This window comes from Eubalaena glacialis, chromosome 11 (genome assembly GCF_028564815.1).
Source record: "Eubalaena glacialis isolate mEubGla1 chromosome 11, mEubGla1.1.hap2.+ XY, whole genome shotgun sequence".
Lineage (NCBI taxonomy): Eukaryota > Metazoa > Chordata > Mammalia > Artiodactyla > Balaenidae > Eubalaena > Eubalaena glacialis.
In genome coordinates this window covers 52,697,283-52,713,583 of record NC_083726.1, presented here as the reverse complement: position 1 = coordinate 52,713,583, position 16,301 = coordinate 52,697,283, and the positions used below count along the sequence as shown (strand labels likewise).

The following is a 16,301-nucleotide window of genomic DNA, read 5'->3' as shown; positions in this document are numbered from 1 at the left end:
AGAAAGGAAGGTAATGTCAGACAATGTCTGTACTAAGATATGCAATTGTAAATTTCCAGATGTAAAAGCATATTCTTTCTTTGTTGTTTACCTACTCCATTCATATTCAGGTTTTAGTACTTGCGTTGCAATTACTTGTCTCCATCTCTACCACTGGAGTATGAACTTTTTAGTGTATTCATCTCTTGCGTTGGCCATTTCCACTGGGTGTTCAGAAAGCTCTCCTTTCCGATAGCAGCATAGTCAACTTCCTCTCCTCCTTAAGGCAGGGCGGTGCTCAAAAGTCACTTCCGTGAGTCTTACCTTGACCACTCTATTTAAGGTTACAGCCCTTACTTCTAGCACTCCCAGTCTTCTTTGCCCTGCTCAGTTTTGCTTTTTTTCCATCCTGTATACTTATCACCTTCTAAGAGGCTATATAGTTTTCTTACTTATTTTCACTGTGTTTTATCTGTCTTCCCCTACCCCTGCTGGAATGGGAGCTCCATGAAAGTAGGATCTTTATTTCGTTCACAGATATATCTTAAGTACTTAGAATAATGCCAGCGTATAGTAGGTGCTCAGTAAGTAATTATTGAATGAATGAATGAGTATTTTACTTAGCACAGTGCCTGGCACTCTGTAAACACTCAACATTTTTGATGACTTAAAAAACCAGTAAGAAAAATGTCAGATCAGTGGTCCTCAAAGAAAGTCCTGCAGCCCTAGTTTCATGGAAACCAGAGGACTGAAGCCAGAGTGGCATGGCGTCTTAGATTGTATGTTAATCTCAGGAATGTTTTTCCTGTATAGGTCTACGTTGAGAGAAAAAAATCAGAAAAATTGAGCATGCTTCTACAAGCATGGAGCTTTTCTTTCTTGTGCTTTGCATTTTTTTCTTAAAGCCTTTATTAAATTACTAGAGTGCAAAACAAACAAAACACAAGAGAAAAATGGTTCATGGCATATAGTTTTATATTCTGTTATAAAAATGGACTAGATTTGGCTTTTATAAATGCCCACTTATTTAGAAATTCCTAACACTACTACATCTGGGATAAAAGTTTCTTTAATTTCCCAGTATGACAGACTAATAACCAACTGAAAATTATAATTTATAGTGAAAATTAAAATATACCATTTTTAAATATAGTAGCAAGATATTTCAACATGAACTTTACTGTTTTAACCTAGTTAATTCAAAGCAAAACAAGATAGTCTTATCTCTTACTCACTTATTATTTTGGGAAGATATTTAATAGTTTCATTTTTTCTGATCCTAGGACCAAAATTAAAGTTATGGGATCTTTGGATTTTGTTTTGTTTTGAATTTTCACACTGAAATATAAGATTTATGACTTAAAAGTGCTCTAAGATTTAGTTAACAGATTTGATTTACTTCTAAACAGGACTTTAAAAAGCCTTTCAACGTTTTATAGACTTTGTGAGAATCCCGTTTGAACCTTGTCACTGACCCTATGCTGAAGGAATGAACACAGAGAAAACAGACATTGGCTAATAGACGAATGTTTTTACTTTTCTGGATGTACTGTAGTGATTATTACTTTTCTCTCTTATTATCTTAAGTTGCTAGTGATGGTTTTCAAGCTGAAAGTTATTGCATAATTTAAGAAGAAAGAAGAAATTTGTAGCATAAGTTTTCCATGGGCATTGCAGTCAGATAGCCTGGGATTTGAGTCAGTATATCTATTTGCTGTTTGTCCTTAGTAAGTTATGTTATAACCTCTCTGAGCCTCAGTTTCCGTATCTGTAAAATGGGTGTGACATCTACCTCCTAGAATTATTGAGAGGATTAAATGTAGTTATGTGAAAGTGCCTAGAAATGTGCCTGGCACATAGTAGGCACTCAAATTTTAATTTTCTTCTCTTCTTTCAATTCTCATTTTAATCATTTTTAAAGATAACTTGTGAGGAAAATACTGTTCTAAGGGAATTATTATGGAAAAATAATTACCAATAAAATATTGCAGCACACTGAAATACCTGATCTGGTTACCTTTTAAAATACAGTTTTAACTTCAGAATTCACTGTAATCAAAATGATAATATAATACTGCATTTGTTTAGACAGTGTTTGTTAAGTGCTAATTGCTATGATCCTTATAGCAGACCTCTGAGGGTGGTAGCACATAGAGAGACCCATTTGTCTAAGGTCACGTGACTAGGAAGCAGGCAAGGCAGAAAGTGAACTCTAATTCAAGACAATACTGGCTTTGAAGCAACAATATGGAACAAGCTTTGATATAAAAAGAGACTTTGGGCATATTTTAGCAAATAAATGCCCTTGGATAGGGTTCAAGGTGGGTCTGATATATACCAAAGTTACTCTGTAAGGAATGGTGTTATGATTAGATACCAAAGTGGCAATATTACCCTCTCAAATATGCTTTGTGTTGCGTGTGTATACACATATGCTCACTTGTGGCTTCGAAGTACTCTATTAACCATTTAAATAAAGGAAAAAATCTTTCCCTAACATACTTCTAAGCCAATTTAGGGGTCATTGAACAGATGTCATATAATACTAATGTTAAATTACCCTGTGTAATAAGAAAATTACAGTACCTAAGTGAAGATAGTAAAGGGAAACCATCCAATGAATTATTCTAGAATTTCAAAATGAAATGATTTCTTTGAAATTAACAGTGGCACCACATGACTTTAGAAAAGTGAGTCTGATAGGGAAAAGGGAAATTAGAGACAAAAGTGAAGCCTTTCTGTGTTTATATATGCCAGTTTTGGGTTATGATGCTAGGAGAGCTAATGTAATAGTACAGCTTTCAATTGTCCAGGAAGTGTATTATTATTAAACTATGTGGCAAGAAATTTATTAAAATCTGACTAACTTTTCATTGTTTAGTATTAAATCACAATGGTTGTTTCTAGTCCACATATACTTCCTTTTGCTATTAGGTACACTTTAAAAGCCTAATTATTTTGAGAACATAGTATGACCAAAGAATAAAAATGTACAAAGTTTGACAACTTTAAATAAACACTAGCATTTCTTAAAGAACAAACCTCACTTACAGTTAGGAAACAATATTTATATTTAAGGTTGAAAAGCCAGGATGTAGGAAAATTTTGCTAATTTGGAAGATGACCTTTAAGTGCACCAAAACCAAATAATTTGTAGGCTATGACATAGGGCACATTCCTACAAAATTTGTGTGAATACTGCTTTAGTGGTTCTTGAAAGACAAACAAAGAAAGCTGGAATGAAATCTTTATCCCCCTTACAAATAAGACGGAGACTAACAAAAGAGTACAGCAGCAGTCTTTCAAAGCTTGCCATTAAAACGAGGTCTCTGTAGCACAGCTAATGAGATGGTTCATAGTAGAAAACAATCTGTTTTTAAGAATGTTTAGATCAAAAGTAATTTCTAATCTATGAAATAAAGTTTTTTCAATACCCTTCATTCACCAGTGAAGCTTTTATGTTTGTCTTATTTACTTCAATCAGATGTTTTCAATTTTACCTTTTTTCCTTGTACAAATCCTTGACATGGTTCGTCAATACTGACCAACAGTTTTATTCTTTTTCTTCAGAAAAGAGAGATTTTTGAGAGAGGCAGAATGAAAAAGAGAGAAACATCTTTGCCTAAACGATTTGCAAGCATCTGTGCTTTAAGCTACTTTTTATGAACACTCCTTAGTAAATGACTCAAGGTAAAAAAGCAGAAAAGCATCCAATGTTAGGAAATTGCAATCCAATACCATGTAATTTAAACCTGCAGTTGCTTCTCTTGTACTAAATGACCTACAGATGGGTAGCTTAGTTCTCTCAACTTTGGGAACACAATTGGCCTTTTTGTATGAATGAACATATATTAACAAAAATATTTTAGACAGAATTGTTTAATTCTAATTGTATAGATTTTAATTATCTATGCCATTGGAAAGAATAATTTTAACCAAGTTATTTTGTCATGTTAGATTTGCAATTAATGAATTTTTGGGGACAAAATCCACAAAGATACAACCCCTTCAACATATAAAGCAATAAAAACAAAAAGTTACTTTTTAAGACATCTATAGCGAATTGAGCAGAGACTCACCTATCACAGCCAGTTCTGCATTCAAGTTGTGGAGAGGCTTGTTCTGACAGGACAAACATTTCTCAGGGGAACATTTCTATCTCTTAGAAAATATTAAAAATGTAAGTAGTATTTGCATAAAGCCTAGTGTAATATGGGGTTCAGTGAGATGAGAGACCAACATGCCATTAGTGTGATTTGCCAGCTGTTCCTGTGGATCTTTTCAGGCCAGAGCAGGGCCAACATTCTTTGTGGAAGGTCAGAAGAGGCGCTATTTGACAACCCACAGGTCTACTCAAAGGTGTGTTTTGCTCTTCAGCTCTGGTTTACTCTTTTGCTGCCTCCATATTTTCTCATAGAGAATCAACCACTCTATCTTGGTGGCCCTGATTCTGGAAGCTGATATCCTTCTTCAATCCCACAATCAGAGTCAGTGGTTAGTTAAGTTTCTCCGGTTTTAATTTCAGTGATCTCATATACGATGACATTAGGTGCCTTAAAAGTAAAAGAAGTAGAAAGCATTTCTATTCCTAAATCATATTTCTTTTATGTTTCAAAACAAATTGAGTTTAATATTTGGGGAACTAAGCAAGCTTTCTTTCAGTAATTTCGTAACATGGTAGGAAATTTTTGCATGTGGTGACATCTGCGTGCCTCTTTCGCACTGTGATGGAAAAGCAAAGAAAAGCAATTTTACTGCAGTGAGTAAGGGTTGCCGTGTCTGGAGTTATTGATCATCCCTTGGTACTCATGGGGGATTGGTTCCTGACCCCCCCGCAGATACCAAAATCTGAGGATGCTCAGGGCCCTTATATAAAGTGGCGTAGTATTTACATATAACCTATGCACATCCTCCCTTATACTTTAAATCATCTCTAGATTACTTATAATACCTCACACAATGTAAATGCTATGTAAATAGTTGCCTTAGCATGGCAAATTCAAGGTGTGCTTTTTGGAACTTTCTGGAATTTTGGGGGGGGAATATTTTCCATCGTGTTTGGTTGAATCCATAGATGTGGAACCTGTGGATACAGAGGGCCGACTGTATTTCTTTTCAGTCATTTGTTCAGGTAAGACAAAATACCCCCATATAAGTGGGTATTGTCTGGACATTTTATTGCGGTCTGTATAAGTTGAAATAAAAGCTAACATTGTTATTAGAATCTAATTAAAATTATTTTACCATTCAAATATATTTAGCCAGTGAAGTCTTTCTAAGTATACTTTATAAAAAGAAAAATGTAGGTCTCTAAATAAAATCACATTCACTTTTGCTTTTCTTTGTCTTTCCTCCCTCCCTATTTTTCTCACTCTTTCTTTGGAACTTCTTGAATCTGCATTAGTGTAAATGCCTTCTCCTGCAGTCTATTAAAAGTTTCTTGCTGCCCGTTTAAAGATGCTAATATACAGTCTTGCAAGAGATATTTGTTTTTAAGGACTCTTCAGAACCTAGTGAAGCCTCTGACAGAATCACAGAGAATAGCAATTCCTAGCTGTGGAAAGATACATCTTTAGGGTTCAATAAACAAATAGGATAGTATTTAAATCACCCAGGTTGGAAATTGAATGAGGAAGGTTTCAGGCTATTCTACTAAACGAATGAAGAGTTATTGTTTAATATAATATGCCCATCCTCTTATATATACAGCATAAATGCTTATAAATAGAGTTATGCTTTTTGAATTCATTTGAAAAAAAAGAAATTCAAGGTACTGGGAGACGTAAAGGATGTATTCCTACCTTGTGAATGTTCGATGGGTTTTTACTGTCTCATGCCAGCAGCTTTGGCTGTAGCACATTGTCAGTGCTCCAGTGGAATCACCTGAATCTTGAATACCATTCTTTTTAAACTGAAAGAAATAGCCAGCTGCAGTTCAGGTAAGTTTGTCTAGTGTGTTAGGGACTGGCCTGGTCATTGACAAGTGACTGCAGAAGCTGTGCTGTGACGGCCAGCCAAAGCAGTTATTTAGGATTCAAGCTAAAAGTCCTCCTTCTCCCACATCCTCTCTCTTTCCAGGGTCATGTAGGGATAAAAAGAGCTGTAAGGTGGTCTTTTCCCAGCAGGAACTGAGGAAGCGGCTAACACCCCAGCAGTACCATGTCACTCAGGAGAAAGGGACCGAAAGGTAAGGCGAGCTTACGAAAACGCCATTAAGCAAGAGCTAGTTTTCTTCATCCTCCTTATCCCCCCTCCCCACCTTTGAATCCTCTTCCTTGCCATTTAATTTAAAGGATTCTATACTTATTTGCTAAAGTCTACAAATTAGTATCCTTGAAAAGGTTGAAAATGGTATTGCTTAGGTTAAGACTAAGTTTTATTTATTCTTTCCCCCATTTAATGAACACTCTATCTTTTGTAAAGTCACAAGGCTTTTGTTAAGGGCCTGTTTCTAGTTTACTACAAAATGTGTGGAAGTAATAGCGATTTAGGTACATTTTTTGGGAAGACATCAGAGTAAGCAAAACCATGAGGGACATGGCATTTTGCCAGGATACTGAAAATTTGAAGGTGGCCATTGTAAGTATAGACGTTTTGGCTGCAAAAAGAAGGTAGCATAATTTAGTTCCTTTCTACCCCACTCCAATTTCTTTTTGAAGCACATGTGGAGAAAGTATTTATTGGCTCATTTGTGGTTGGAATGTCAAAAATTTTCAATAACTGCCCTCACATGGCTTTGGTCTTTGGAAGTTTGCCCTAAGTCCTGAAAAAAGAGTTTGTTCACTTCCAAGACTGTTTTTAGTGAATAAAGTCTCTCTCAGCTGATTCCAGCTCAAAGGTAACTTGCCAAAGTCCAACCATTTTGTTGTCTAATTTATACCATGGAGCTTGGCATAAGGCTGTAACTTACCTCTGATCCAAATTTATTAATGATGTAACTTCTTGTTTTCATTCATGAACTGAAAGAGCTCTTTACCACACGTGGGGTCTTTGTTAATAGGCAACACTGTCTTCCTGTCACAGTATATACTGTTTACTGAATTTACCAAATGCTGAATCTCTGACAACGTCCACCTTTACCGCACAATGAGTTAGCGATGGACTTCGGTCTTGGTCCAAGACGTCTACCCGTCCTGTTGTGTACATGACTAGCAAAATGATTTAATGCACACAAACAACTAGAGATTAGGTCATTCTTAAAAATTCTGTTTATAAAAAAATTGGACCTCATAAAGAGGGTGAAAGGATAATAAAAACAAGCTGCAGAGCACAGACTTTTTGTTGGGCTAGCACAGCTGATTTGTATTAGCTGAATGACCTCCTAGCCTTTAAGATTGTTAACTTAGAAAAATATTCCCTTAAAGCTGCAATATTTCTTTTCAAACCAAAAAATAAGACTCCTTCCACTGGAAGTGTTGGACCCTTCTGCATTTTCTGGTATATACTCTTGGACACTGTAGAGTAGCAGAAATCTTATGTAATAATGTTGTTTTCTGTGAATCTGAACTACAGGCTTTTTTTTTTTTTAAATAGGAAAATAGTTTTCTAAGCATTACATAACTAGATGGCCTGATTTTTAAAAAAATTTAACCCGCACGAGTTTGGAGTTGTTATATGCACATTTTATTATACAGATTTGAATTGTATTAGTAATGTTCAGATTTCCATATGTTTGGTCTGTTCTCATTTTAGGACAAAAAGCCCTTGAAAGTTTTCGTAGAAAAATGTATTTTAAGCAAATATATTCTATAAGAAATAATGCTAACTTGTTTAATTAATTTTTTTATGCTCTGTTTATTGTGTATCAGTGCCTTCGAAGGAGAATATACACATCACAAAGATCCTGGAATATATAAATGTGTTGTTTGTGGAACTCCATTGTTCAAGTAAGTATGTTAAAAACCTATGGATATGGACAAATCACATATGGCAACAAACTTGGTATTGTCTGTTCACATTAGAATCTTTCCATTACTAAATTTTCTTATTTCTAATTTTTCTATTTTGCCCCCCACAAAACAAAAGTAATTGTTGACTTTCATGATAAACTACCAGTTTGGTAGACTGGCTGATTTCTCGTTATTTGGATCTTTAAAATACCTAACGTTAACTTGTTCATCTTAGTAACCATGGTGCTTAGCAGAGCTATAAAAGAGATTTTGGTGAACGTAGAAATGTCTATGTATTTATTGATTTTTCTGTCATCAAGTGATGGCCCTAAATTTATTTATTTGACCATGATGGAAGTTCTCTATGTGCATCCTTCAGATTGAATAATATCCACCAAGTTGATTATTCATACTTCTGCAATGAAGGGCAATAGCTGTATTGAAAGTAAAATGGGAAATATAATAGATATTTATACATATATAAGTAAATTACATACTCTGAGTTTTGCATTAATCCAGAATCTTTATTTTAAAGATCCCAGTAGTTTACTATAAAACAGGCCAGTACATAGACTTTTTCAACAGAATAGTTAATTCAGACAGTGTATTCTGGAGATTATGGATCTTATTCAAGAAAGAAAGCTCTTTACTAAAAATTTATTTATGTAGGTGGAGAAAATCCTAGAAGCCCTGTACTTCCCATAGGGATGCTGATTTGGGGGAATAAGAAGACAGAAACCTTAATTGAGAGTAAATGTCATTTATTTAAAACAGAATTACAGACTTCTTAGGGGAAATGAACAAACAAGAATCTGATATGTGTAGCAAGTAAAACATACTTAATATCGCTCCACAAATGTTTCCTTTTGAAAACACTAGCATTTACAGATTTCCCAGAAATAACAGGAAACAGTAGTTTCCTTGAAAAAAATTTTTTTTAAGTTTAAAACCTTTCTTAACTTGCATAAACCTTATTGCACATTAGTGTTGGTTGAGAATCTGTTCTGAATTCTTACGTATTTATTCTTTCTGTTAAAAAAACCAGCCCTTCAAATTGTCACCCATTTCCTCTCAGAAAACACACGTCTTTATATTTCAACACCTTTAGTTTGTGTCATAATAGTTGATATAACACTTAAGATAGTTGCTGAGCCATGTTAAACTTGTTAATATCCCAAATGGTAAAAATTGGCCACATCTCCTTTGCTTTTTGTTTAAGATTCTTCATTTCTTTCCCTATTATGTGATTCAGTAAAGTAGTGGATCTAAGGAAAACTTACTGTTTTAAATAAGAAACAGAACCACTGTAAATGAAGGATTTAACCCATGTGACATCTTGAGTCACAAATAGTAAAAGCAAGACCCTTATCCAAACATAGGTGCTGGTGGGGTTCAGGATTTCATATTTGATGTGATATTGACTCTAAAGGAAACTTTAGCATTCTTGTAAAGAAAGCTTTTGTTTTCTAAGTTTTTAAGGAATATAGTTTAATATTTTTATTCTATATTAAAAAAAAAAAAAGTGTGCTTCTCCATACTTGGTTTCTTGTCAATTCTAGGGGAACAATATCCCTGCTTTGGCCTTAATTGTAGAATACAGTATTCTTTGTCCTGGTGCTGCTTTCTTCATACTGGAGAACTTGTACCCTGGGTGGCCACAGGGCATGGGGCCACAGGGCATGGACAGTTTTGAGGGAAGCAATTTTCTGGTCCTCAACCGCTATACAATACACTTTCCTGAAACTGCTGTCTGTGTCTGAGAGAGCCTGTAGTCGGCCACGTCTTCCTTCCAATCTCCTCTGTCATAGTCGCCCTTCTCCCACTTCACAAAAGATGTCATACCTTCCACCCATCCCAAATTTTACTATGACTTGTTGTCACAGGATAAAATCTTTAAGGCATCAAGCAAAAGGACAGTTCAGGAAGGCATTACTTCTGAAGGAGAGACCCGTGAAAGCAAGGCCAAAAAAAAAAACAAAACTGAGAAATATTGAACTGGTAAAAAAGTATTGAAACAGTATTTCATCTTGGAAAGGCTCAGTCTGCCTGCCGGCTGTCTGCTTATCTGTCTCTCCATCTGTTGTCCGTCTATCCATTTTCTACCAGTCTTGAGTGAGATGTGTGTCATGAAAACATGTATCAACATATTTATTCAAAAATTTTAAATGAAAGTCTTTGTGTGTGTGTGTGTGTGTGTGTGTGTACAGGAAATAAGTCTGATTTACTTGATAGACAGGACAGTGAGGACTGCCTTTGCAAATTAGGTTATATGGTGGACTTCTCCCGTTCATTAACTGATCTAGATATGTCACTCTAAGATTTTGACAGAAATATATTTTAAACATGTCTATATACAGAACACCAGATAATTTATCTTTTTTCAATTATTTAAATTTTTGATAAGAAATTTTAGCTGTCACTTTAAAATGTATGAGGAGGTGTGTATCAGTCAGCACCCAATATGGATACAGAAGCCACACAGTAATTTGAACAGGAAAGTTTAATGTAGAGAATTACTATGTGTGACAGAGGATTATGGTGATGAAGGATTGGCTAGTAAGAAGTAAATAGAAATTCTAAAGAATACAAAGATAGCAAATATAGGAAGCTATCATGGCCCCTAGGGCTGAGATAGAGCCCAAGGAAGAGCTTTCCCTGCAACCTGTCCCCCGCCCAGCCTTTCTGGGGCTGATGGCACAGGGGTCACTGGGGCCATGATGTTGTAACTTTCTGGAAATCTGCCTTCTGGAATTTGCTAGAAACCTCGCCTCTGGGGTGCTGGGGAAAGCTCTTTGCTGGGAGGTGTCTCACTGGGAGCGCTCCACTGCAAAACTACCTGAGGGAAGTGCCGGGGAGGCTGCTGGCCACCACGTGCTGCTCACTCCTGTGCCCTGAAGGCTGCACCTCGCTCCAGAGAAGCCACGGGAGCCTGTCACCTGAGAAGCAGTGAAAAGGGCTGGGGGCTGGAGAGGCTGCGTATGCTAAGGAGTTGGGCGCTGGGGAAGCCGCCCACGTTGCCAGGGCCTGCAAATAGAGAATCTGCATGCACTGCGTGAGCCAGATGCTAAAAAAGCCGCGGGCTCTGCAGGAGCCTGTTGAGAAAGCATACTGAAACCAGGAAGGAAGAACCTCTTGCTCCTGCAATCCTTCTCCTGTGCCCTCTACTGACAAGGTTTAATATCATGTTAGCTGACAAAGAAAAAAATATTTAAAGGTCCCAGATCCATTTTAGCAGAGCAGGCAAGGAAGATGGATTTAGAGGTGAGAGGCAATAAATAAATTGGTAACTGGCACAGAGTCTCTCTGGTTTTTTTCAAAATTCTTTTAGGGTTTCGTGAGCAAAAGTTTGAAAACCACTCAGTAGTCTAGTGTATTAATGGCAGCACTATCAGACACCCTCTGGAGATAGCTGGTTTCGTACTTTGAACACAAAGTGTAGGAAACAATTGAGGTGCGTGTGTGTGAGTGTGAATGAGAAAGTGTGTGCAGTGTTTGTTTGTTAGAGAGGAGGGAGTGAGGCAGAAAAGGCTACACAGAGGAACAATGTGAGAAATAACAGTGGGAGGGAAACAGATAAGAAATAAAAAGAAATAAGAAGGAAGTGCTGAGTTTAAAAATGCCCATCATTAGCGCTATGAAAAGGTTCTTTTCCCAACTGCCATTTCTGTTATCTTATTGACACTCTGTGTGTGTGTGTGTGTGTGTGTGTGTGCATGCGTGCAGCATTCACATATATGTATAATTCTCGTCATTTACTTGACTGATATATATATGTATATATAATACTTCCTTACAAAAAAGGCCATTCAAACTTGTACTCTACCCTAAATACACTGCCTCTCAACAATATACTGCGTTTTTACTGCTTGCCAAGTACAAGAACCTTATTCACAGGCTGCTTTATAAACCAAATGTGTAATTTATTCCATGGTTCACATTTTCTTCACATTCACAAATTCTACCAAGCTAGTTTATTTCTCATATAATACTACTGACTTTCAGTTAGTAAATTAACTGACAGAAGTAAGAATGTTCTCTCCTCTGGTTATTTGAACTTCTAAACTTTCATGAAATGAATTTGTTGAACATCAGATAAACCAGAAAAGGCATTGGTGAAATAATTTAATTCAGTAAGTATTTTTGACATCTTGTACTTTGCTTTGGCTAACCCTTTGCCAGGTGTTGTGAAACAAAATAAACTTATGAACTATTTTTTTCCTTAAGGTGCTTATAGTTTTGTTGGCGTGATAAGAAAAACACAATAAACAATTACAAAGTGTGGAAAAATAACATTAATGTCTATCTGAATATGACTGTTTGATACGCTTTCATGAGTAATAGGAAGGTATATGACTGCATCAAAGTAGGGCCTGTTTTCATGGAGGAGATGAGAACACACTTTACCAGGCAGAGAATATCTGATAGAGAATGCCATATGAGACGAGGAATTAGAGATAGGATCAAAACTGGATTTTTCAAGGACATAATTATGAGACTGGTCCAATAGGAGTGGGGAGGTAGGGTATGTTGGGAGGAATGGAGAAATGGCTGGAGGGTTAAAAAGGACCAAATAAGGAAGTCCTGGGATCCCAGAGAAGACACTTAAGTTTCTGCTTGAAATTCTTTAAGCCTTGGCATCCTTTCCTCCAGGAAGCCCTATCTGAAACTTCCGGGTTGAACTCTAGTGTCCTTCATCTCTGTTCCCATAGCACTTTGTATGCACTTCCATCATTGCATTTCCTGCTTTGTTCTGTAATTATCTGTTTATGTGCCTGTTTGTCCACTAGCAAGTAAACTCCACAGTTGCAAGGCCATGCCTTAGTCGTATTTATACCTCTAGTCCCTGGCATGTAATAATCACTAAATATTTGTTTGTTGATCAGATGCATGTCTGAACGTTGTGAGACAGGTTGTGGAGAGACTTTGAATAAGACAAAAGCATGATGAAAATGGGAATTAAGCCGTAACAGTTCACAAGATAGATTTCTGGAGCTGAAAAGAGAAGGAAATAGGGCTTTTACAGCTTCAGTGGGAACTTTTTTCCTTGTTAGCTGATGAACCTCAACGTTATCCATGTGTAATCAGCTCCTGATAATTTTAAGACTTTCAAGACCCACATAGGATAGTTTTTATTTTCTATACATTTACTAATAAGGCCTTGCACTGAATTAATAGCTCATTTTACGCAGGTTCACTAATGATGGTGATGATAATAATAATGGTAATAATAATATTAATAATAATAATAATCAAGAGCTAATACTTACATAGCACTTACCTCTTGCCAGGCATGGTTCTGAGTGCTTTATATATATGAACTCCTTTAATCCTCACAACAACACATTTTATAGATGAAGAAACTGAGAGGATAATTGTCTTGTGAAGAACACACAGACAGTGTACAAATGGATTTAAAATGGTAACACTCAAACTTTTAGGAAAGAATAAAGTTAAATAATTATAAGAAAATAAAGTTTTAATATTTTGTTTTGGTCACTCGAATCTGGTTATTTTACTCAGCATAATTGGAACAAATGGAACACACATACACACACACAGACACACAGACACACAGGCACACACACCTCAATTCCTTAAAAAATTTGCCTTTGTCATAGTAAATATTTAAGTTGAAAATTGAAGGCCATTCCAGTCTAGGGAGGGCTGAACCAAAAGTGAATAGATCCATCATGGTAGATCATTAAGAAGAATTCAGCTTCAGGCTGGTTGTTACCCTTGGGGAAGTCCCTTGGAATCCTGACAGGAAGATGTAGCCAGTATTCAGGAAGCCATCAGGCCATGCAACATCTGTAAAGTAGGGCAGCAGCTGGATTCATGGGCTGGATTCTAGTTATTAAAATTGGACTGTCATTTGATTTTCACTATTAACCCCCCATTACATTTTCTCAAGTAGCTGTGTTCCAAATTTTTACCACTTTTTTTTTGAATTCTCTCCCTACTTTTCTGAGAAAATTGAGGCCACCTGACATGAGCTATCTTAAATGTCTTTCCTTCTACCTTGAAATTTCTTTGTATCTTCATTTTTATCAAACAATCAAAACGAGCACAGGCTAAAAGCAACTGGTGGAACCAGTTGAACATTAGCCCAGATGTGTGACCTCAAATTCATCACCTATAAAATGGGGAAAATAAAACCAAACAGGTGTAAGAACTAAATGCAGAAAAATGCCTAGTATATGGCAGGTATTCAACAATGTTAAATTCAAGTGGGCCTGACCAAGTTTGGGGAACGTATCATACTATCACAACAGCCTAAGAAGCTCCTTATAATGTGAGAAAGTGCAGGCTTTACTAGAGAGAGTCTGACTGTTAACAGTAGATGTTAGTGTGATGAGTCACTGCTCCAGCTGTGCTGCTACATTTCAAATGGGACTCTGCTGCAAAACTATTCACACATGCTGCATTTCACATGCGCCTCCTGTGCAGTTTTATTCCAGGCTACTAGAAAATTTAAGCCCTTTTTCAGCTCTTTAAGAACATAAGCCCTTTCACTGAAGAAATTCCAGTTCAATGCCACACACAATTTACTCAACTATACTGTTCCATTTACCACTAAAGGAGACTTTCAACATAAGCTTTTCCCCTTCTGGTACAGTGTTTTGTGTGTGTGTGTGTGTGTGTGTGTGTGTGTGTGTGTTGGAGGTGGGCAGATGTGAAAGCAGGGAGGGGGAGGAGAAGGGGGAAGGAGAGATGGAGTTTTCCATCCTTACTTTCTATTCAAATCCTATTTTTCCAACCCTTTCCCTATCCATATGATAGTTACTTATAAACCATTCCAGTCACTATGGAATTCTACTAGGGAGAGTAACATGAACTTAACTTCAAGCTTTCTTTTTATGGAACACTAGCTGGAAATTGCTCATAATTCTAGCAAATGTTTCTTAACCTTTAACAAAGTACATTTAACTTGAATTTAAAAGAGCTGAATTGCTCTTCACCTCATTTTAAATCCATAAAAAAGTAAGCTTTCCAGTACAATGAAACCATTATGAAATGAACTAGATTTCTGAGTAGTGACTTAAGCTTTTGTTATATCTAAATAACTCATATATTATTTTGAAGAGTATACAAAATTGACTTCTCTCATTCCATTGACCTTCCTGTCTTGTCCCCACATACAGTGATTTATAGAAAAAGAATCTGTAACGTAGGGAGGTACTTTTCTGTCTTCATTTCATCTGAAAGCTCAGGGCGAGACAACAGCTAGATTGAAAGAAAAGTACTTCCTGGAGCTACTGGCAAAGATAGGGAGCGAAAAACATTGTTAGTGCCTGACTCATTAAACCATCAGAAAAAAGAAAGAAAAGAAAAACATAAATAGTATAAAAACATAGCATAAAATAAAGGAAAGAACAACTCCATTTTGAGAAACTGGAAAACTATAGTAAGGCATGATTCAAAGTTTAACAGTATGCAAAGGTAATTATAACTGCATTTCTCTAAATAAAAACTATATATCCACATATAGAAAAATTGAAGCAATAACTACACATAAAATCCCTGGATAGTTGAAACTGGGTATATGAGTATTTGTGTATATATATGTGTGTTTGGGGGGAAGAAAAGTGGGGAAAGAGCTATCTTGCCTTGTATTTCCTAAACTACAATCCTACTTCTTTAGTTAATTTTTCAGATGTAGACAGAAATAACTTAGGTTTTTCTTAGTGAATTAGAATGGATAGAATAAATTGGGAAACATAATAGGCAAAATTTTTTTAACTATAATTCATGTAAGTTTATCTTGTTTGTATAAACATGCATCAGAAAATCAATGCACATGTTATTCCAGTTCACAGACTTTGAAATTATTTAAAGACAGCTTATAAAAAATAATGTACAAGTTTTATCCTGTACTTCTGAGGCAGTCCACAAAGCTGCTCTTCTTATAAATGAATAATACTTTTTTCGAAACATGGTCATCAATTCAATAAGAATTGCATAAATTTTCACTCAGAGACATGTCTTCAATGGGTCTTATACATGGATAAGTGACCTAACACATTACATTATCAAAGAAAAGTGCAGAAACCATCCAGAGTACCAAGTGGAAATAAAGTTTTGTAAAGTTCCAGCATGGACTTGCTGTATAACCATAAGCAAGTTACTTAAACATTCCATCTCATTTTTCTCATCTGTAAAATGGTGAGAATAACATCAGCCCTTTCTAGCTCATAGCACTACTGTACCAAATGAAATAACCACACAAAGATGCTATAAAAGATATAAAGAACAAACAGCTCATACAGCTTAATATAAAAAGAGAACAAACAACCCAATAAAAAAATGGGCATAAGATCTAGACATTTCTCCAAAGAAGACATACAGATGGCCAAAAGGCACATGAAAAGATGCTCAATATCATTAATTATTAGAGAAACATAAATCAAAACTTCAGTGAGGTATCACCTCACA

The 16,301-nt window shown here is 36.0% G+C and overlaps 1 protein-coding gene across 2 annotated transcripts in view; it reads left to right on the top strand.

The window, feature by feature from the left end:
• Positions 1 to 16,301, top strand: part of MSRB3 (methionine sulfoxide reductase B3) — a 174,563-nt gene that overhangs the window by 43,289 nt on the left and 114,973 nt on the right. For both annotated transcript variants that reach the window (XM_061204379.1, XM_061204382.1), the window contains 2 exons: positions 6,058 to 6,166; positions 7,788 to 7,865. In XM_061204379.1, the coding sequence (XP_061060362.1) occupies positions 6,058 to 6,166; positions 7,788 to 7,865 (187 nt within the window). The remainder of the gene's footprint in view (positions 1 to 6,057; positions 6,167 to 7,787; positions 7,866 to 16,301) is intronic.